At 64.8% G+C, this 20,600-nt stretch overlaps 4 protein-coding genes across 6 annotated transcripts; 2 read left to right on the top strand and 2 right to left on the bottom strand.

Moving 5' to 3' along the window:
- The first annotated feature begins 301 nt into the window (after positions 1-301).
- Positions 302-4,134, top strand: HPX (hemopexin). Its single transcript, XM_031609606.2, has 10 exons — positions 302-457; positions 692-762; positions 863-943; positions 1,281-1,435; positions 1,777-1,930; positions 2,091-2,303; positions 2,938-3,045; positions 3,112-3,242; positions 3,631-3,778; positions 3,858-4,134. The coding sequence occupies exons 1-10, from the start codon at positions 393-395 to the stop codon at positions 4,082-4,084; spliced, it is 1,353 nt and encodes a 450-aa protein (XP_031465466.2). The 5' UTR covers positions 302-392; the 3' UTR covers positions 4,085-4,134.
- Positions 4,135-4,566: 432 nt separating this feature from the next.
- APBB1 (amyloid beta precursor protein binding family B member 1) lies at positions 4,567-10,430 on the top strand. 3 transcript variants are annotated; one of them, XM_031609603.2, is made up of 15 exons: positions 4,595-5,034; positions 5,226-5,282; positions 5,386-5,907; positions 7,117-7,295; positions 7,377-7,433; positions 7,504-7,592; positions 7,705-7,741; positions 7,922-8,059; positions 8,144-8,271; positions 8,852-8,966; positions 9,059-9,143; positions 9,274-9,357; positions 9,462-9,577; positions 9,654-9,830; positions 9,895-10,428. In XM_031609603.2, exons 3-15 carry the CDS (start codon positions 5,394-5,396, stop codon positions 10,060-10,062), a joined length of 1,887 nt encoding a protein of 628 aa, XP_031465463.1. In that variant the 5' UTR covers positions 4,595-5,034; positions 5,226-5,282; positions 5,386-5,393; the 3' UTR covers positions 10,063-10,428. The 3 variants fall into 3 exon arrangements, with proteins under 3 accessions (XP_089990463.1, XP_031465464.1, XP_031465463.1); XM_090134337.1 differs by having other exon boundaries at positions 4,567-5,034; positions 7,922-8,271; positions 9,895-10,430; XM_031609604.2 differs by lacking the exon at positions 9,059-9,143 and having other exon boundaries at positions 4,583-5,034; positions 9,895-10,033.
- A 48-nt stretch (positions 10,431-10,478) lies between these two features.
- Positions 10,479-14,317, bottom strand: SMPD1 (sphingomyelin phosphodiesterase 1). Its single transcript, XM_031609605.2, has 6 exons — positions 14,040-14,317; positions 12,569-13,332; positions 11,997-12,168; positions 11,847-11,923; positions 11,597-11,742; positions 10,479-10,998 (listed from the first exon to the last, which is right to left on the bottom strand). Exons 1-6 carry the CDS (start codon positions 14,271-14,273, stop codon positions 10,589-10,591), a joined length of 1,803 nt encoding a protein of 600 aa, XP_031465465.2. The 5' UTR covers positions 14,274-14,317; the 3' UTR covers positions 10,479-10,588.
- Positions 14,318-17,413: 3,096 nt separating this feature from the next.
- Positions 17,414-20,363, bottom strand: CCKBR (cholecystokinin B receptor). Its single transcript, XM_031609626.2, has 5 exons — positions 20,085-20,363; positions 19,310-19,561; positions 18,972-19,236; positions 18,776-18,903; positions 17,414-18,484 (listed from the first exon to the last, which is right to left on the bottom strand). Exons 1-5 carry the CDS (start codon positions 20,239-20,241, stop codon positions 17,976-17,978), a joined length of 1,311 nt encoding a protein of 436 aa, XP_031465486.1. The 5' UTR covers positions 20,242-20,363; the 3' UTR covers positions 17,414-17,975.
- Positions 20,364-20,600: the final 237 nt, after the last annotated feature.

The raw sequence follows: 20,600 nt of genomic DNA, 5'->3' as shown, positions 1-20,600 counted from the left end.
CCCGTCGGGGCCGAATGGTGCGGGTGGGGGGAAGGGGGAGGGAGGAGAGGGCATGCGGGACCCCCGGTCCGGATGCGGGGCTATGGGTTCGCCGTGTCCCGCTGTGGGTCGCGCTGTCCTCCCGCGCTCCCCCCTCCCCCTCCCCCTCCCAGTTCCCGAGCAAACAGCGGCATTTCCCAGTACGGGGCGGGGGGGGGGTTGAGGGAGGGTGTTGATAGGAAGCGGTTGGGACGGCTCCAGCCCTACCTGCGCTGCCATGGTGTGTCCGTGCCCGGCCGTGACCCACCCGCGTTGTGCAATGGGTCCGGAGGTGGTGCGAGGTGTCGTCGTGTCCCCCCCCCCTCGCGGAGCGCATTTAAAGCGGCGGCGGCGGCGGAGCTGCACCGCACACCATGGAGGGGTCCGCGGCCGCGCTGTGCCTCGCGGCGTTGCTGGTCCTGGTGGACGGACGGCCGCTGTGAGTAAGGGGCAACGGGGCGAAAATGGGGCGGGAGTGCAAAGGGCGTTGGGGCTGCAGGAGGACGGGGGGAGGGGGGTTTGCACGGAGCGTTGGCTGCATACAGAACTGCAATAGGGGAGGGGGATGCGTAGGGAGGATGTGTAGGGCGGGTGGGCTTCGGGAGCCGGGGGTCCGTTTGTGTTCCTTCAGTGTGGGGGCTGTGCCATAACCTTTGGTGCTGCCCACCCCCAGGACTCAGCACAAACCCCACGCACATGGAGATGGGCACCCCCATGGGGCTGAGACCTCCGGCAACGACACCGGTGAGAACTGTGGGGGGAAGGTGGAAGGGTCGCAGCGGGTGCCGTGGAGCTGCAGGCGGCACCCGGGGGGGTCTGTGCCAATCTGAGCCCCTCCTTGCAGCCCTGGCCCAGATCTGCGGGGATGAGGGCGGCTTCGACGCTGCAACGCTGAGCGAGAATGGCACCATGCTCTTCTTCAGAGGTAGGAAGGGGGCTGAGGGTGTGGGGTGGGAGCTGGGGGGTGTGGGGAGAAATGTGGTCAGGGGCAGATGGAGGGGGCACTGGAAAGGGGTAATGGGCTGTTGGATAAATGGAGTGTGGGAAGGAGAGGATAGGAGGGGATGTGGGAGGTGTGGGGCGATGTGGCACTGGAGTCTGGGAGAGAATGGGGTGTGTGGGGGGATGGTGTGTGGGGGAAATGGGGGGAGATGGGGTCTGTAGGGATCAGGGGATATAGGGAATGTGGATAAATGAGGGGTGGAGGTGGGCCAGGTTGGCTGTGGAACAGTGCTGTGGGGTAGCATGGTGCTCCTCCCCAGGAGGGGACGTGTGGGAAATCTCGTGGAAGAGACCCCAGCCCCACAGCCGCCCCCTGTCTGAGTCCTGGCCTGAGCTGGAGGGCCCTGTGGACGCAGCGCTGCGCATCCACCGCCAGGATCACCCCGAGGAGCACCAGAGCCTCTACCTCTTCCAGGCACAGATGGGCAAGGGGGTCCTGAGCTGGGGGTGCTGGTGTTGGGATTTTCAGGCTGGGAATCTCAGACTGAAGGTCCTGGGCTGGGGGTCTGAGCTGGGGAGTCCCAAGCTGGTGGTTCTGGGGTGGGAAGTCCCAGGCTGGGCATCCCAGACTTGAGGTCCTGGCCTGGGCTGCTCCTGGATGCTGGGGGGCTGCCCCTGTGTCCACATCCCTGGGCTGCCCATGAGATGGGTGGTCCCGAGGCTCTGACCTGTTGGTTGAGTGCTGGGGATCTCTCCTAGGGCCATTCCCATGGAGCTGGCCAGAGCTGAGAGCTGAAGCTGTGGGGTTCATTGCAGGGTGAGAAGGTCTGGTCCTATGCTGAGGGGCAGTTGCGCCCCAATTTCCCTCGGCGCATTGGGGATGAGTTCCCAGGGGTCCCTGGAGATCTGGATGCTGCTGTGGAGTGTCACCCTGAGGAGTGTGGTGGGGAGACCATGCTCTTCTTCAAGGGTGAGCGCAGTGTGGGCGGCTGTGGGGTGCCTGGGGCTGCGTGGCAGTGCCACACCATACAAGCCATGCTGCACCATATGAGCCGTGCTGCCCCATATGACCTGTGCTGTGCCATATGAGCCGTGCTGTGCCATACAAGCCGTTCTGCTCCCGCGCACAGGGGATAAGGTGTTCTCCTTTGACTTGGAGCTGCGGATGACGAAGGAACGCCCTTGGTTGAAGCCGGGGCAGTGCGACGCGGCGCTGCGCTGGTTGGAGCGCTACTACTGCCTGCAGGGCACCCAGTTCCACCAGTTCAAACCCCACACTGGGGAGGTGCTCCCCGGGTACCCCCGTGATCTCCGTGACTACTTCATCCCCTGCCCTGGCAGAGGTGAGGCTCCCCTGGGGCTGTCCCAGGGATCTGCAGCCTTGTGACAACCCAGGGACCCACCCTGGGGACCCACATATTGGAGACATATTGAGAAATCACATACTGGGGATGCACTTTGGGAACTCGCTCTGGGGACACATCCTGGGGACCCACCCTGGGGAGCCATGTACTGGGAATACATCCTGGGGACCTGCTCTGGAGACCCACCCTGGGGACCATCCAACAGATTGACCCTTGGGGTGTCAGTCCAAAGATCTGCACCCTCATTACCCACTCTTGTGACCAACACCCTGGGGACCCCCTCCTGCAGAGCTCTGGGACCCAGCCCCAGGGTGGCCAAGGCACTCTGAGGTCCCCTCCATACAATGGGGACCCCGCTGGCAATATGGCATCCCCCATCCCCATCCCATCCCCATCCCCATCCCCATCCTATCCCCATCCTGTCCCCATTGCCATCCCCATCCTGTCCCCATCCCCATCCCATTCCCCCCCCCCCCATCTCCATCTCCATCTCCATCTCCATCTCCATCTCCATCTCCATCTCCATCTCCATCTCCATCTCCATCTCCATCCCATCCCCTTCCCATCACCATCCCATTCCCTGACCCGTGTCAGCACTGCCTCCAACCTGCAGGTCACGGACATGGGAACGCCTCATGGGGTGATGCTGGTGACCGCTGCAGTGGGCAGCCCTTCCACGCCATCACCTCTGATGACAGTGGCCGCATCTACGCCTTCCGTGGTGAGGGGCACAGGGGTCTGTGAGGGGCTGTGGGCTGTGGGGCCGTGGTGCTGATGTGTTCTGCAGGTGGGCTGTCATTCCGGCTGGACTCCTGGAAGGATGGGTGGCACGCGTGGCCGCAGGCACACAGCTGGCCGGGCCTGCAGGGTGACGTGGATGCCGCCTTCTCCTGGGATAAGCGCATGTATCTGATCCAGGTGGGCCCCCCTCAGGGACAGTGCTGCCTGGGGACATTGCCTGGCACTGGGCCTTTGGGATGCCACTGCCAGGAGAAAGGCAGGGGGTGGTGGCACAGCAGTGTCCCTCCATAGCTGTGCTTCTCCAGGCCTGTCTGTTTCCATGGTACCTCCAACTCATGCCAGAACTGGCCCCATCCATGGGCAGCCCCACAGCCCTGACTGTTCTTGATTTCCTGTTCCCACACCATTCCTATCTTGTGCCCACCCACTGCCTGACCCCACGTTCCTGTGTCCACCCATGCCCATGAATGCCTGTGCCCATCCACAACAATCCCTGTCCCCATGCCCATCCCACCCCAGTCCCACTCTGACCCTATGCCCACTGATGCCCACCCACTCTCCACAGGGCTCGCAGGTCTTCATCTACCTGTCGGGTAGAGGCGGCCACCAGCAGGTCGAGGGGTACCCACGGGCTCTGCAGGAGGAGCTGGGCGTCCCCAAGGCAGATGCCGCCTTTACTTGCCCCGGATCCACGGAGCTCTACGTCATCACAGGTGGGCAGTGGATGTGTGGGGCCGGGTGGGGGCAGCATGGGGGTCCCTGTGGCTCCGGGTGACGGTGCTGTGTCCACAGGGGACCGCGTGCGGCGTGTGGACTTGACGCAGAGCCCACGGCGTGCAGATGAGCCTCAGCCTCTGCCCCACGATGGCGTGGACGGGGCCATGTGCACAGCTGACGGCATCTACCTGCTGCATGAGGGCAGCTACCATCTCTACAAGGACGTGGCTGAGCTGCTGGCCGCCCGCTCGCCCACAGCCCCCCGCAGCATCGCTGCCGATCTGTTCCACTGCACACAGTGAGCGCAGCCCCCCCACCCCACAGGGTGCAATAAAGGCTATGGAGCCCCTGCCTTGTTCTGTCTGTGCCTCAGTGTGGGGGCAGGAGGGGTTCAGCACAGCTGGGCTGTACTGAGCTGTACTGGGCTGTACTGGGCTCTATTGTGCTGTACTGGGCTGTGTTGGGCTGTATCAGGCTTTGTTTGGCTGCACTGGGCTGTATTGGACCATATTGGGCTGTATTGCGCAGTATTGGGCTGCACTGGGTGTACTGGGCTGTACTGGGCTCTATTGGGCTGTGCTGGGCTGTGTTGGGTGGTACTGGACTGTACTAGACTGCATTGGGCTGTATTGGACTGTACTGGGCTGTACTGAGCTGTACTGGGCCATGTGTGTTCAGGCTGGATACGAGAAATTTCCCGTCCTAGCAGCGGTTGTGCACAGCATTGCCGTGCCGTGCCGTGCCGAGCGGCGCTGCTCAGTGCCGCCCTCCGCTGTTCGGTGCCGGGCCGAACCGGACCGAGCTGCCGCTATGGTGCCATCCCAGCTCCCTCCGTGCCGCAGCTCTCCATGCTCTGCCGTGCCATGCCGTGCCATGCCGTGCCGTGCCATGCCATTCCGTGCCGTGCCGTGCCATGCCGTGCTGTCTGTATGCCATGCCATGCCGTGTCGTTCTGCACTATCCCGTGCCGTGCCATGCTATGCCATGCCATGCCGTGCCGTGCCAAGCTGTGTCGTGCGACGCCGTGCCATTCTGTGCCATTCTGTACCATTCCGTGCCATGCCATGCCATGCCGCGCTAAGCCGTGCCGTGCCATTCCGTGCCTTTCCGTGCCATTCCGTGCCATTCCGCGCCGTTCCGCGCCGTGCCGCCCCGCAGCATCTCACTCGGTGACACTCCGCACCGCTCCGCCCCGCACTCGGAAGCGGAAGCCGATCCCCCCCGCACCCCCCCGGCAGCGGAGCCGCCGCAGGTACCGGAGGGGCCGAACCGGGGCCGCTCCCTCCTCCCCCCCCCCCCGTTCCCCGGGGCCGCCCCGCGGGACCGTGCGGCGAGTGGGGGTGGGGGGGTGCCGCAGTGCGGGGGGGCGATGCGGGGGGGTAGCGGGGATGCGGCGGGGGGGGACCGCGGGGGGGTCACCCTCTGCCCCGCTGCCCCCCGTAGGCCCGATGGACGCGGAGCTGCCGGCGCCGCGGGGGCTGTAGGAGCCGCAGCACGGAGGTGAGAGCCGGGCGGTGCGGGGTTTTGGGGGGGGGCGGTGCGGGACGGGGGAGCCCCGCGCTGATCCAACCCCCCCCTCCCGCACCTCCAACCGCCCCCCCAGGCCCCACCATGTCGGGGTCGCTGAGCAAACGCAGCGATGTGGCCAACGATAACAGCTGCGTGGGCCCGGCGGGGCTGAGCCTGGCGTTGCGCGGCCCCCCCGAGGCGCTGCCCCCCCCCGAGGAGCCCCCGAGCACCAAATGGCTGAAGGACGGGCAGAACCTGCAGCGCCGGGCGGCCGAACGCGATCAGAACCGCAACGAAGTGCGGCCTCCCCCCGAGCAATCGGAGCTGAGCGCCCGCAACGCCCGCAACGCCGCCGCGGGGGGAGCGCCGCTGATCGAGGACGAGGAGGAGGAGGACGAGGAAGAAGAGGACGAGGATGAGGACGGCGATTCCACGCCGGTGCAGAGCGACCCGACCACGGGGGAGTCGGAGCCCAGCGGGGAGCGGGCGCTGCGGGAACCCGGCCGTAGTGCCAGCCGCCTCTTCGGGCCCCGCAGCGGCACGGCCAGCGATGAGGACTCCAGCTGGGCCACGCTCAGCCAGGGCAGCCCGGCCGGCAGCTCTCCCGATGATGCAGGTGGGCCCCGCGCTCCTCTCCAGCTCCCCCTGCTGTGTCTTGCAGCCCCCGGCCCCACGTGCTGCCCCGCAACCCCATCTGCTGCCCCACATCCCGATGCTGTGGGACAAGGGGAAATGGCTTTAAAGTGAGACAGGGGAGGTTTAGGTTGGATATGAGGAGGAAGTTTTTCAGCCAGAGGGTGGTGAGTACTGGAACAGGTTGCCCAAGGAGGCTGTGGATGCCCCATCCCTGCAGGCATTCAAGGCCAGGCTGGATGTGGCTCTGGGCAGCCTGGTCTGCTGGTTGGCGACCTGCACACAGCAGGGGGTTGGAACTGGATGAGCATTGTGCTCCTTTGCAACCCAGGCCATTCTGTGATTCTGTGTTTCTACGATTCTATGATTCTATGTTGCACTGCCCTGCAGCCTGCAGGAGCTGCTCCTGATGCTCTGCTCCCCCCAAACCCACACACAGTTCCATGGCCCTGGGCTCAATGCTCTGCCCTGTGACCCTAGCCCTGATGCTCAGTCCTCTGGCCCCCAGCCCTCCACTCCCCTCCTCAGGCCTGATGCTCTGCCCCACCAGCCCTGGCTCCAGAGCACACCTTGCCCTGCTCTGCCTATCCCAGGCCCTTGCCTGCATGGCCTCATCTCCCTGCCCCAGCCCCACTGTGACCTGTGCCCCCAGCCCACAGCACAGCATTGCCCCCTAGGCCCTGCCCAGTTCATACCCCCTGCACTGCCTTGCTCAGGCTGTGCTGTGCACCCAAAGACTCATCTGTGCTGTGTCCCCATGCTGTCCCCACTCACATCATTCCTGCTGTGCCCTCACTGTCCCTCAGCACCCTTCTCTGCCATGACCCACCTCTTCAGCCCCGTCCCCATTTCTCTGTCCCCATAGCCTTATCCCAGCCCCCTCATTTGCACATCCCACCCCCTGTTGGTGCTTCCCCTGGCGATGCCGTCAGCAGTTGCTGGGGAAACGCCAGGGCTGGGGTGGGCAGGTGAGGGATGGAGATGGACCAGGATGGGGATGGATGGGACAAGGATGGACTGGGATGGGGATGGGGTGGGGTGGAGTGGAATGGGGCCACCCCACAGCCCCCAGGACCCTTCACGATAGGGGGCCGTGGTCTGGTTGTGCCCTTTCCTCATGCAGCAGGGCCCTGTGCCCTGCCTGGCTTGGTGGGGACACACAGCCTCACCCCCGCCCCTCCCACCCCCCCAGATTCCTTCTGGACCCGCAACTCCTTTGAGACAGACTCTGACCTGCCTGCGGGATGGATGCGGGTGCAGGACACCTCGGGCACCTATTATTGGCACATCCCCACCGGCACCACGCAGTGGGAGCCACCAGCAGGGCTGGCGCGTGGCTCAGGGGGCAGCACCCCCTGCGAGGAGCAGTCGGTGAGTGGGGGACCAGTGGGGGGTGAGTGGGGGGCTGCCCCATGGCACAGCGTGGAACTGAGCTGCCCTCTCTGCCTGCAGCTCGCCTGGACTGGCTTTGCCCCGGCTGAGCGCTTTGATGACAGCGACTTCTGGAAGGTGAGTGGCTGTCTTGGGGAGGGGGGGGAGGTCACCGTGCCCAGCCCTGATATCCCCTGTGCTCCCACAGGACCCCACGGCTGAGGAGGAGGTGGATGGTGAGCCTGGAACACAGGATGTGGAGCCACTGGCACCGGACCCGGCCTCGCTGGGTGGCAGGTGGGGGCTGCAGGGACCGAGCTGGGGCACAGCAGCCGGGTGCTTGGGCTGATGCCAGGAGCAGGTGCTGGCAGCCGGTTGCACATGGTGACAGCTACCCTCACTCTTGCAGCATGACTCTGGCTGAAGAGAATGAGCCTGGCTCTAAGGTAGGTGGTGGTAGTGGAGGCTGAGCGCTGCCCTCACCTGTTGGGAGGCTCCTGCCCAGCTCCCCCTGCCCCAGCGTCACAGGGGCGCAGTGCTGTCAGTGCTGTGGGGAAGGCTCAGTGCTGCCCTCACTGTGTGGGGCTGTGGGGGCCGGGCCTTGTCCACCTCTCCCTGCCCCGCAGAGCTTCGCCGTGCGCTCGTTGGGCTGGGTGGAGATGAGTGAGGAGGAGTTGGCACCTGGCAGGAGCAGCGTTGCTGTCAACAACTGCATCCGCCAGCTGTCCCTGCACCAGCACGACGCACCCGGCGCATGGGGGGGGGTGAGTGCCCCCCACGCATTCCACATCCCCAGCCCACGCTGCCCACAGCCCACACCTCCCCTTAGCGTGATGTTGCCCTCCCAGGGCCGGGCCATGCTGCTGCTCCTGCAGAGCCAGACATTGAAGCTGGTGGACCCGCAGGACCAGAGCCTGCTGCATGCACAGCCTGTGGCCAGCATCCGTGTCTGGGGTGTGGGACGCGACAGTGGCAGGTGGGGGAATGGGGACTTGTGGTGGGGACAGCATGTCTAGGGCTGTGTGGGATCTTCTGGGCATGTGGAAGGGGCACTCGGTGCCTGTGTGAGGTCTGCTGGGGGATAAATAGGGGTGCCTGAGTGCAGGGGGTGGGCATTGCACAGGACCTGGGGTGTGTCTGTGCACCTGGAGGGTTTGGGGGAGTCCTGTGCATGCAGAGTGCTGGGTGCTGGTGCATCTGTTCGCATGTAGGATGCAGGGTGTGGGGGGTCCCATATAAGCAGGATGTGGGAGATCCACGTGCTTGCTGGGGGGTCCTGTGCATTGAGGGTGAGGGGTCCTGGGCTGGGTGGGAGCCTTGTGGGCTGGGTGCCGGGCTCTGTGCTTTGGGGTGGCGGCACACCTGGCCTCGCTGACTCTGTTCTCTGGCTCTCTCCTGCTGCTCTGGCTGGGCACCCAGGGAGAGGTAGGGCAGCACCACAACCCCAGCCCCTGCCCGCATCGTGCTGCGCTGGGGGCTCGGCGGTGGACGGGAATTGTGGGGCCCTGGGGTGTGGTGGGGGGGGGGCCCTGAGTGTAGGTAGCCCTTCCCTGCAGGGACTTCGCCTACGTGGCGCGGGACCAGCTGACGCAGATGCTCAAGTGCCACGTCTTCCGCTGCGAGGCCCCTGCCAAGGACATCGCTACCAGCCTGCACGAGGTCTGCTCCCAGGTGAGCCCCAACCTGCCGCCCCTACAGCAGGGATGGAGATTGGGGCTGCAGTGTGATGGAGCCACGGGGCCACGGCCCCCTGCTCCCCCCAGATCATGGTAGAACGGCGAAGTGCCCGGGCGCTGGCTAACGGCCTCTCTGTGGACGCCTCCAGGATGGTGGAGATCCCCTTCCAGGGTGCGGTGCAGTGGGGGCCTGGGGACTCAGGGTGGGTGGGTACGTGGGGCAGGCTGGATGGGGGCCGCTGGGAACGAGGTGTGTGTGGGGGGCAGATGATGCACATGGTGACTTTGTGCCGTGCCTGCAGTGGAGTTCCCGGCGCCCAAAAGTGAGGTGGTGCAGAAGTTCCCCGTCTGCTACCTGGGCTGCGTCCCCGTCGCCAAACCCGTGGGTGAGCCCTGGGGCGAGGCAGAGGCAGGGTTGGGGTGCCCCGAAGGTGCACACGGGGTGGGGAGCCTCCTGCACCCCCCGATCCCCCCCGGGTGCCCATTCCAGGCATGGACGTCATCAACGCGGCGCTGGAGGCGGCGTTGGCCACCAGCAGCAAAGAGCACTGGACGCCCATTGTGGTCAACGTGGCGCCTGCCACTCTCACCATCACCCACGAGCAGGTGCGATGGCTGCGTTCCCATCCCCGCTCCCATCCCCATCCCCGTGCCGTCCTCAATCCCGGTGCTGTTCCTGCAGACAGAGGCGGTGCTGTGCGAATGCCGCGTGCGGTTCCTCTCGTTCATGGGTGTGGGCAGAGACGTGCGCTCCTTCGCTTTCATCATGGCCAGCGCGCCCGGCGCGTTCCGCTGCCACATGGTGTGGTGTGAGCCCAACGCGGCGGGGCTGAGCGAGGCCCTGCAGGCTGCTTGCATGGTGAGTTGCCCCCACTCGGCCCGCACCCCCGCCCGCCCCACTCCTTCTCACCCGCTGCCCCCAGCTGCGCTACCAGAAGTGCTTGGATGCGCGGCCCCAGGCTTCCAGCTCCTGCCTCCCCGCGCCGCCCGCCGACTCGGTGGCACGCCGCGTGGGCTCCACCGTGCGCAAGGGCGTGCAGAGCCTGCTGGGCAGCCTGAAGCCCAAGCGCCTGGGGGCACAGACGCCGTGATGGGATGGAGGCGATGGGAGTGCAGCCACCAGACCCCACCGCTGCCGGCAGGACGGCACCGGGATGGGGCGGCCGTGCCGGAGCCGCGTGCCCACAGGGGCGCGTGTGTGTGTGTGTGTGAGTGTCTCCAGGCGGGCGGCGCGGCTGCATCCCATGCGCGGGTCCCGGTGCCGTGGGGCGGCCGTAGGGCAGGGAGTCGGGCCGGGGTCCTGCCCTGCGCATGGGGCTGGGGCGGGATGCTGCCCGCCTGATGCATGCAGTCTAACCTGCAGCGTGGGGACCCTCGGGGGCCACCCGGCTCCGAGCCGCCCCTCCTGCTGTAACAGAGATCTGTGTTGTACTAAATAATTAATAAACCCATTCCACCAGCCCGGCCTGCCCCTCTCCCCTCGGCACCGTGGGCCAGCAGCCTCCTCTCCACCACCAGCAGCCTTTATTACACAGCCCAGGGGGGCCCCTCCTGCCACCCCCTCGCACCAGGGTTCACGGGGTGCCCATCCCCATCTCCACGGGTCCCACAGAGATCTCAGCAGAGCCGCCGCTGCCTCCAGAACTCCTGGATCTGCCGGAAGGGCCGCGCCGGGCGCAGCGGGCGGCACAGGTTGGGGTCGGCGGAGCGGCCGGTGCGCAACGCGCAGAGCAGGGCCGCCTTGCAGGCCTCCAGGCACGGCTCACGGGGAGGGTGGCCCTTATGGAAGTGGTACCAGAAGCGCTGGAAGAGCCGCTCGTCGTCCTGGAAGCGGCGGATGAGCAGATCCCAGTCGGTGGGGAAGGTGCTGGCCATGCCGTACGCCTCACGGGCGCCATACAGGCGCTGCCAGCGCGGCTCAGCGCCTGGCACGTTGGCCTCAGTCAGGTTGAGGATGAAAGTCTCGTGGTCCAGCACGGCGTGTGAGCTGCCGGGGTAGGAACCATCCACCTCATACACGCGGTACCCTGGGGACAAAGATCAGAGGTTGGGGCACCTCCTATGGAGAAGAGCTGAGAGCTGGGGGTGTGCAGCATGGTGAAAGGAAGGCTCTGGGGAGACCTTGCTGCAGCCTTCAGTATTTAAAGGGAGCTTATATACAGGAGAAGAGCAACTTCACATGGGCAGATAATGACAGGACAAAGGGGAAAGGCTTCAAACTAAAAGAGATGAGGTCCAGGTCAGACACAAGGAGGAAATTCTTTCCCCAGAGGCGGTGAGGCCCCAGCACTGCTGCCCAGAGTCTGGGTGCCCCATCTCTGGAGTGCCTGAGGCCACGGATGGGCCCCGGGCAGCCTGACCTGGGGGGCACCCAGCCTGCGGCAGGGGTGGAGCTGGGGGCTCTGGCACCCCTTCCATCCCAACCATTCTGGGCTTCTATGATCTTTAAGGACTTTGCCAACTCAAAGCATTCTATGATCTATAAGGTCCCATCCAACCCAACCATTTTGTGGTTCTGTGAACTTCAGGGATCCTTCAAACCCAACTGCCCTAAGGTTCCATTGCAGTGTTTGGGGCTGTGGGGCCACCAACAGGTGATGCAGCAGCACTGGACTGAGGGCTCACCGGGGTTGAGGTTGATGTAGGTGGTGACACTGGGAGCTACGAAAGCCACAGACACGGGGCGGGTCAGCGTCTCTTCATCATAGAACATCTCAAACTCATCCACATGTGTGTGCCCAAAGAACTGGGCAGCAATGGTGCCCTCAAATCTGCATGCGGAGCGGTGCAATGAGCATGGCTGTGCTGGGCTGTCCCTGCTGCCATCTCCCCATTGGAGAGGCTGGCAGGCAGCCCGGTGCCCCCTGGGGCCAACCTGTTGATGATGCGGTAGTAGTTCCAGCTCCAGCTCCGCAGGCAGTGTGCTGGGGGGATGTGCCCAATGATGTGCACCTGTGAGGGCAGTTGTGACGGCGCTGACAGTGGGCATGGGGCTTTGGGAACCCCCCATCCCACCAACCCCCACCTTCTCGCCGTCACGCTCGGCAGCCTCCAGCACCCCCACGAGCCACTGCAGCTGCCCTGCAGGGTCAGTGGAGTTGATGAGAAGCCAGAAGTTGGCCTGGGAGCAGAAATTCATGTTGAGGGAAACGAGGCGCAGCCCCGGCCACACCTGTGCCGTGTAGAACCCAGCAGCTCTGGAGGGAATGAAGGGTCAGAGAATCATAGAACTGTGAAGGCTGGAAAAGCCTTCCAAGATCTCCAAGTCCAACCCCAGCCCACCCACACCGTGCCCACTGTGTTCCTCAGTGCCACATCCCCACAGTGCTGCAACACCTCCAGGGATGGTGATCCCAGCACCTCCCATTTGGACCAGATTATCTTGTAGGTCCCTTCCAACCTTATGATTCTATGACTCTTTGGAGAAGAACTTTTCCCTAATTTCCAACCTGAACCTCCCCCGCTGCAGTTTGAGACCATCACCCCTCACCCCATCACCATCACACGGTCAGTACTGCGGTCAGCACCGGCGGTGGGGCTGCACCGTGCCCACAGCACGCAGCGCCCTGAGCCCCCCAGCGGCAGGCCGGCACCCACCGGAGGGTCTCCAGCGCCGCGGGGGGCAGCCAGTCCTGCCAGGCTTCGGCCATGGCATCGTAGAGCCACGCAGCCGACTGGTTGCCGCTCACGTAGGGCGGAGGGAAGGCATTGACGGGGGTGGCCTCGTGGTTGCCCACAGCCGGGAAGACGCGCAGCGCTCCCAACTGGCGGCGCAGCAGCGCGCTGACGGTGCGCAATGCCAGCAGCTGATCCTCACGGCGCTGCTGCCACACGTCGTGAGCCGGGATGTCACCCGTCCAATACGCGGCAGCGAACGGCCCCGCCTGGCGCAGCCCGGCCAGCAGCGAGGCGATGGTGCGCAGCGGAAGGTCGCACTTCCCATATTCGCCCCAAAATCCGGCACCGCCTGAACCGGGCAGCGCGGGGCCGCGGCAGCACAGCGGGTCGGGGCAGGACGGGTCGCTGCCCGCCTCGTAGCGCCGATCCCAATGCAGGTCGGTCAGGAACAGAACGCGGGCGGTGGGCGCGCCGGGCGGCGGGGGCTGCGGGGGCCGCACCGGGGGTTTGGGGGCGGCGGGCAGGGAGACGTTCCAGGAGCCCAGGATGTCCCAGCGGCCGCAGCGCGGACCCAGCAGCAGCCCGCACGCCTCGGTCGGCCGCAGCACGGAGCGAGCCCAGGCGGCCACGACGTCGCGCTGGAAAAGCTGCACCGCCTGCTGGCAGATCTCGGCCCGCGCCAGGCGCAGCTCTCGGCACAACCCTGCGGCCACGCGCCCCACGCGCACCACGTTGGGCTCCAGCTGTGGGGAGCGGAGTGCGGGGCTGTGGGACTGGCTGCTCGCCCCTTCCCTTCCCTTCCCTTCCCTTCCCTTCCCTTCCCTTCCCTTCCCTTCCCTTCCCTTCCCTTCCCTTCCCTTCCCTTCCCTTCCCTTCCCTCCCCTTCTTCTTCCCCTTCACCTCCTCCCCCTCCTGTTCCCTTCCCCTCCCCTTCGCCTTCCCTTCCCCTTCAGTTCCCTTCCCCTTCCCTCCCTCTGCCCTTCCCATCCCTTCCTCTCCTGTTCCCTTCCCTTCCCCTTTGCCTTCTCCTTCCCTTCACTTCCCCTCCCCTTCCCCCCCTTCCCCTCCTGTTCCCTTCCTCTTCTGTTCTCTTCCCCTTCTGTTCTCTTCCCCTTCCTTTTTCCCATCCCATCCCATCCCCTTCCCTTCCCTTCCCCCCTCCCTTTTTCATGTCCTCCCCTCCCCGTTTCCCTTTACCACTTCCCTTCCCCCTTTACCACCCGCTCCATCCCCCGCCATGTCCCCGCCCGCCCCGTCCCGTGACCCCACACATGTCACGACCCGTCCCGTCCCTGCGGTGCCGTCACGAGATCCGCCCCATCCCCGTCCCGCGCCCGTCCCAGCCGCGCGCTGACCCCATTCCCGTTCTCCTCCTCGGCCCCGTCCCTTTGCCCTCCCGTCCTTTCCCGCTCCCTCCGTCCCGTCCCGTCCCGTCCCGCCGATCCCGGACCTGCAGCGCGAGGTCGAGCGCCCCGAACAGCAGCCGGCAGCCGGGGCACGTCAGGTTCCGCCACCCCCAGCGCGGCCCCGCGGCCTCCAGCAGCGCGGCCCCGGGCGGCGGCTCCGCCGACACCGACAGCGACAGCGATAGCGATAGCGACACCGCCGTCAGCACCGCCAAAACAGCGCCCAGCGGGAACGGCCGCCCCGCCACCAGAACCGAGCGCACAGCCCGCGCCGCCATGGCCGCGGGACGGCAGCGGGGGGCGGGGCCAAGGGGGCGGGGCCAGGGAGGGGGCGGGGCCAGAGCACGTGGGCGGGTGGAGAGCGGCCTCCGAGTAAACAGCGCCCAGGGCACGACGGGAGGGCGTGGGGCATTGTGGGAGATGGAGTCCTGCGGTGCGTTAGGGGCTATTGAGTCCCGTGGTGCATTATGGGATATTGAGTCCTGTGGTGCATTCTGGGAGATGGAGTCCCTTGGTGCATTATGGGATACTGAGTCCCGTGGTGCATTATGGGAGATGTAGTTCTGTGATGCATTCTGGGAGATGGAGTCCCTTGGTGCATTGTGGGATACTGAGTCCCGCGGTGCGTTATGGGAGATGTAGTTCTGTGATGCATTCTGGGAGATGGAGTCCCTTGGTGCATTGTGGGATACTGAGTCCCGTGGTGCGTTATGGGAGATGTAGTTCTGTGATGCATTCTGGGAGATGGAGTCCCGTGGTGCATTATGGGAGATGGCGTCCCGCGGTGCATTATTGGGATACCGAGTCCCGTGGTGCATTATGGGAGATATAGTTCTGTGATGCATTCTCGGAGATGTAGTCCCGTGGTGCATTATGGGATACTGAGTTCTGTGGGCATTCTGGGAGATGCAGTTTCTGGGGCTTTCTGGGATATTGAGTCCTATGGGTGTTCCTGGAGATGGAGTCCTACTGGTGATGATGGGAAGTGGAGTCCTATTGGTAATTGTGGATCATTATAGGCATTATGGGAGGTGGATTCTCACTGGGTTGAGGTCAGAGATTATGTCTCCCTGGGGACACGAGAAAGCTGGAGTCCCATTGGGGCATTTTGGAGATGCAGTCCTTGTGGCGGGTATAAGGGATGGAGACCTGTAGGTTCTTATGAGAGATGGAGTCCTGTGGACAGTGTCAGAAATGGAGGCTCGCTGATAAAGATGGGAGATGGTCCTGTTGGGGGATTAGGAGGAATGGATTCCCAATGGGACGTTCTGGAAATGGAGTCCTGGTGGTAGAATATGGAAGATGGGAGTCCACTGGTAATTATGGGAGATGGAGTCCTGCTGCAGGCCTGGGGAACGTGGAATCCCACTGGGGGTCTGGGGGATGTGGAGATGGAACCCATGAGTGACAACGTGGGGGAGGGAGTCCTGTTGCGGGACTGAGGGGCGTGGAGCCCAGGTGACAGGCTATGGGACAAGAAGTCCTGGTGGCAGACTGGAAAATGGAGATCCATATGTAATTATGGAAGATGGAGATCCATTGGGTATTATGAGAAGTGGAATCCTATTGGGTCAAGGTCAGAGGTGGAGTTGTACTGGGGCCGTATGAGAGATGGGGTCCTATTGGTCACTGTGGGAGTGGGAGTCCCACTGGTAATTATGGGATGTAGGATCCTGTTTGGGGATTGAGGGAGGGACATGGAGTCCATTGGGCATTGTGGAGATGGAGTCTTGTTGGGGGATTCGAAGAGATGGAGTCCCACTGGGCACTGTGGGAAGTGGAATCATAGAATCATAAAATCCTTAGAACTGAAGGGACTTTTAAGGGTCACGTAGTCCAACTGACCAGCACTACACAGGGACACCACAGCTCCACCAGGTTGCCCGGGTTGTCCAGCCTCGCCTGCAAAGTCTCCAGGGTTGGAGCATCCAGCACATCTCTGGGCAGCCTGTTCAGTGCCTCACCACCCTCACTGTAACGGACTTTTTCCTTACATCCAACCTAAATCTCCCCTCTTTGAGCATGAAGCCATTTCTCCTTGTTCTGTCAGCTCTTGTTTTGGTGCAGCCCAGGATGCAGTTGGCTTTCTGGGCTGTGAGGGCACAGTGCTGGCTCATGCCCAGCTTCCATCCACGGGTACCCATGGGTCTTTTCCATCAGGGCTGCACTCAATCATTTCATCCCCCAGCTTGTATTGCTAATGGGGGTTGCCTTACCCCAGGTGCAGACCTTGCACTTGGCTTTGTTGAACCTCATGAGGTTCACCTGGCCCCAATGCTCAGCCTGTGTCCCTCTGGATGGCATTCTGTCCCTCTGCTGTGTTACTGCACCCCACAGCTCGGGGTCATCAGCAAACTGCTGAGGGTGCACCCGATCCCACTGTCAACGTCAGGGCATTTTGGTTAGGTTGAGGTTGGACTCGATGATCTTTAAGGTCTTTTCTAACCTGAGCAATTCTATGATTCTGTGATGTCATTGAAGAAGATATTAAAGATTATCGGTCCCAGCACCGACCCCTGGGGGTCACCACTCATCACAGATCTCCATGGATCCAGCTGGAGTCCCATTTGGTCAAGGTCACAGATGGAGTTATATTGTGGCCCTACGGGAGATGGAGTCCTATTGGTTACTGAGGGAGTTCCACTGGGGGATAATGGGAGACAGTGTCTTCTTTGGGGCATTTGAGGAGGTGGAGTCCCATTGATCAGGATAGGAGATGGAATCTCACTGGGGCATTGTGGAAGGTGGAATCCCAGTGGGGAGCCTACAAACAGGAGGGTAATCAACTCTTGGAAAGGGGAGATAACAGCAGGACAAGGGGGAATGTTTGAAGTTGAGGGAGGACAGATTTCAGTTGGATGTCAGGGGGAAGTTGTTTGCTGTGAGAGTGGTGAGGTGCTGGAACAGCTGCCCAGAGAGGCTGTGGATGCCCCATCCATCCCTGGAGGTGTTCAAGGCCAGGTTGGATGGGGCCCTGGGCAGCCTGGGCTGCTGTGAAATGGGGAGGTTGGTGGCCCTACATGTGGTGGGGGGTTGGAGTTTCGTGATCCTTGAGGTTCCCTTCCAACCCAACCCATTCTGTGATTCTATGACTATGGGAAATGGTCTTCTGCCAGTCACCGTGGGCAATGGAGTCCTAATGGAGAATTGTGAGAGATGGAATCCTATAGGGCTTGGTGTGGGACGAGTCCTACTGGGCTTTGTGAGAGATGCAGCCCCTTCGTTGGGGGAAAGGCTGCAAAAGGCACTGCGGGACGCGGATCCCATCGGGGTGATGCCGGATTTGGAGCTCTGCTGGGGCAGTGTGGGATGCGGATCCCATCGGGGCGCTGTGAACCTGCACGAGTGCCGAGCGCGGTTGTGTTTGCCCAGATGTGTGTGTGTGTCTGCAGCGCTGTGCCACTGCGCCGCGGCTGTGTGTGCACCGAGCGGGGACGGCCGTGCACGGTCGTGCGAACCCGCACAGCTGCGCGTGTCTGCGGTCAGCGCTGTGTGCTGCGGAGCTGATTGTGCCCGCCGGGGGAGACCGCAGCACCACTCGTGGCTCCGGGAATGACCCAACCGCGCCGCGCCTCTTCGTGCCGGTCCGGTCCGGTCCGGTCCCTGCTGTACGGGACTCGGTGCCGGTGCGGGGCAGAAGAAGCGCAGCAGGCGGCACCAGACCAAGGCTTTATTGCGGCCGGACCGGTGAAACCGGGGAGCGGCATTTTCCCCTCGCCGCCCCACCTCCGGCCCTGCCCCGCGGCCCCCCACAGGAAGGGTGAAGGCAGTGCGAAGCCACGCCGGCGCAGTCCCCGCCTCCCGTGCCCGTTCCGCGTCTCCTCGCCTCCCCACGCGCGGGCACCACAACAGGGAGCCCGCGAACACCGCGTGCGGGGCGGCACCGGGGCGCAGAGGATGCAGGGATCCGGGGGATGACTGCGGGGCTGCGCCGGGGCACGAGGGAACTGTTGTTGGGGGCGGCGCGGGGCCGGGCGGGTTCAGGGGGGGCCGAGGCTGCTGACGGTGGTGTAGCTGAACTTGGAGAGCGATGCGTTGGCGTTGGCCACGTCCTCGTCGGGCGCGCGGCGCGGGCAGGCACGGCGGCAGCCGGCACAGGTGCCCAGGAAGGCAGTGCGGAAGCGACGGTTCATGAAGCAGTAGATGAGCGGGTTGGCGCAGGCCGAGGTGTAGGACAGCAGGTGGATGAAGGAGATGGGCGTCCCCGAGAGCGCGCGCTGGGCCGCCCGCGGTGCGAAGGCACGCCAAGTGTTGGCCGCAAAGATGGGCAGCCAGCAGAGGAAGAACATGGCCACGATGACCACCAGCATGCGGATCACGCGCCGTTTGGCCACCAGCTTTGCCTCTGAGCTGTTGATGCGCGCCCGCTCCTGCTGTGCCCCTGCCGTGCCCAGCGCCCGCAGCTCCAGCGCAGCGCCCGGCCGGGAGAGCTGCAGGTAGCACCCGTCGCCCTCGTCACAGGTGGGCAGTGGGTCTGTGCTGCGCTGGGCTGCGGGCAGGAGTGGCACGGTCATGGATCTGCACCGTCAGGACCCAGGTGGCACTAGACGTGGCACTGGGCACGGCACTGTGATGGCACTAGACATGGCTCTGAGCACAGCACCAGGCACAGCACTGAGCATGGCATCGGGCACAGAGTGGTGTGGCCTCCACCAACAGGGTGTGGATATCAGAAAGAGACTTGGCAAAGGGACTTAGTACGGTGCTCAGCCCCCGCTGCTTGCCCTGGGATGAAGGCACTGATCAGAGCTGCGTGGCTCCTCATTTCGCAGAGCCTCACCTGCTGCTTCCCCCTTGATGTCCAGCTCAAAGCGGATCCCTCGGTACAGCTCGCGGGAGATGAGCCCATAAGCCACGATCATCACCACGCCCGGAATGAAGAAGAGGACGAGGAGCAGCAGGACATACCTGGAATTCCAGCACCCGTCGCTCGGCAGCCCTCGCCCTCCCCACGCCGTGCGTTGCCCCCCACTCACCATGCCTGCCTCACGTGCTCGCTGGGCCAGGCGTGAGTGCACTGGCTGAGGGGCGGGCGGGCGCCGGGCACGGGCAGCAGCCGCGTGGTGCTGTACACAGCGTAGGGCAACATGAGCAGGGCTGAGAAGAGCCAGGTGCTGGCGATCACCCGGCAGGCGTGCGAACGTGTCTGCCACACGCGGGACTGCAGCGGGTTGCAGATGGCGCTGTACCGCTCGATGGCGATGGCCACCAGGCTGAAGGTGGAGACCGAGACGGAGACGCCTGCGGGCAGCGAAGGGTGAGCGGCAGCGCAGCGCAGCGCAGCGCAGCGCACGGCTCCCGACCCGCGTCGTACCCATCAGGTAGGCCATCAACTTGCAGACGGCCTCTCCGAAGATGAAGGTGCCCATGAGGTTGGGGATGAGGGTGAAGGGCATGCAGCAGAGCGCCAGCATCAGGTCGCTGAGCGCCAGGGACAGCAGGAAAGAGTTGGTGACGGTGCGCAGGCGGCGGTTGAGGAGCAGCACGGCCACCACAAGGGCGTTCCCGCAGACGCTCAGCACGAAGATCAGCGCGTACAGCAGGACGCGCACCGTCAGGTCCAGCTCTGCGGGTGCACGGTCACAGGCAGCGCAGCGCGCCCGGGAACGGCTCCGCATGCCAGCCCTGCGCTGTGCCCGGGAGCTCCTGCGGCCGTCCCTGCGGCTCACGCGGTGCCAGGACGCGGTGCCACGCGGGCCGAACTCCAGCACGGGGACAGCGGGCGGGCGGCGGAAACGCGGTGCTGCCGTTCCCCGGGGCCGAACCCTGCCTGTCCCGAGTCCCGCTTCTCGCTCCGTCACCGGGAGCGGAGCGGTCCGGCGCGGGCATCACCCGGCGCAGGCATCCCCGTGCGCGGGCAGCGCGATGGGGCGATGGAGCGGGGGTATCCCTGGGGTTCCCGGGCTTCCCTCCCGCCTCCGCTCGGGACGCTCGCTGCCCCCTCGCAGTCCGAGCCCACACCGGGATCGCCGTGTGCTGAGCACCGGGCGATGCTGGGGAAGCGGCGCACCGGGAAGGAGCGGCTCCGGCGCGTCCCGTCCCGTCTCGTCCCGTCCCGTCCCGTCCCATCCCGCCCGCTCCGCTCTCACCTTTGGGCGCCGGCGGCCCCCGGAGGCCCCTGCGGAGGAGGTCGCAGGCGGAGCCGTTCCAGGTGGGGCCGGTCCCGGTGCCGTTGGCAGAGCCGGTACCGTTCCCGGAGCGGCAGAGCAGCTCCTGCAGGGAATCGTTCAGTCGCCTCGGGTCCATGGCGGAGCCCTCAGAGCCACCCCGTGCCCATCGCGCCCTCCTCGGCAGCACCGGGACCGCTCCGCTCCGCGCCGCCTCGCGCGTTTCGGAGCCACCGAGAGAGTGAGCGGGGGCGGTGCCGGCGGAGGGGAGCGGGGCGGGGCGGGGCCGGGGGCGGTGGGGGGAGGCGAAGGGAGACCGGAGGGGGAGGGGGCTGCGGGGCCGGACCGGAGCCGGAGCTGGAGCCGGAGCCGAGGTTCGAGGGACTCGAAGGGACCTGAGCTCCCCGCCCCGCCGGAGCCCCCGGCCGCTCCCCGCAGCATTCCCCCGTGCCTGAGCAGCCCCCGCCCGCCGCTCCCCGCCGCTGTTTGCGCAGCCCC

Source organism: Phasianus colchicus, chromosome 1 (genome assembly GCF_987193195.1).
Source record: "Phasianus colchicus chromosome 1, bPhaCol1.hap1.1, whole genome shotgun sequence".
In the NCBI taxonomy this organism is placed as follows: Eukaryota; Metazoa; Chordata; class Aves; order Galliformes; family Phasianidae; genus Phasianus; species Phasianus colchicus.
The sequence above is the reverse complement of the archived record's forward strand: the minus strand, read 5'-3'. Positions and strand labels throughout refer to the sequence as shown.

Excerpts from the sequence above, each read along its gene's own strand:
- HPX (XM_031609606.2), top strand. The coding sequence starts at position 393 with ATGGAGGGGTCCGCGGCCGCGCTGTGCCTCGCGGCGTTGCTGGTCCTG. Across the intron at positions 763-862 it reads GACCTCCGGCAACGACACCG|CCCTGGCCCAGATCTGCGGG; the intron begins GTGAGAACTGTG and ends CCCTCCTTGCAG. Across the intron at positions 944-1,280 it reads CACCATGCTCTTCTTCAGAG|GAGGGGACGTGTGGGAAATC; the intron begins GTAGGAAGGGGG and ends GCTCCTCCCCAG.
- APBB1 (XM_090134337.1), top strand. The coding sequence starts at position 5,394 with ATGTCGGGGTCGCTGAGCAAACGCAGCGATGTGGCCAACGATAACAGC. Across the intron at positions 8,272-8,851 it reads GTGGGACGCGACAGTGGCAG|GGACTTCGCCTACGTGGCGC; the intron begins GTGGGGGAATGG and ends CCTTCCCTGCAG. Across the intron at positions 9,831-9,894 it reads CCCTGCAGGCTGCTTGCATG|CTGCGCTACCAGAAGTGCTT; the intron begins GTGAGTTGCCCC and ends CGCTGCCCCCAG.
- SMPD1 (XM_031609605.2), bottom strand. The coding sequence starts at position 14,273 with ATGGCGGCGCGGGCTGTGCGCTCGGTTCTGGTGGCGGGGCGGCCGTTC. Across the intron at positions 13,333-14,039 it reads CGCTCGACCTCGCGCTGCAG|CTGGAGCCCAACGTGGTGCG; the intron begins GTCCGGGATCGG and ends CGCTCCCCACAG. Across the intron at positions 12,169-12,568 it reads GCGGCGCTGGAGACCCTCCG|AGCTGCTGGGTTCTACACGG; the intron begins GTGGGTGCCGGC and ends CATTCCCTCCAG.
- CCKBR (XM_031609626.2), bottom strand. The coding sequence starts at position 20,241 with ATGGACCCGAGGCGACTGAACGATTCCCTGCAGGAGCTGCTCTGCCGC. Across the intron at positions 19,562-20,084 it reads GGGGCCGCCGGCGCCCAAAG|AGCTGGACCTGACGGTGCGC; the intron begins GTGAGAGCGGAG and ends GTGCACCCGCAG. Across the intron at positions 18,904-18,971 it reads GAGCACGTGAGGCAGGCATG|GTATGTCCTGCTGCTCCTCG; the intron begins GTGAGTGGGGGG and ends CTGGAATTCCAG.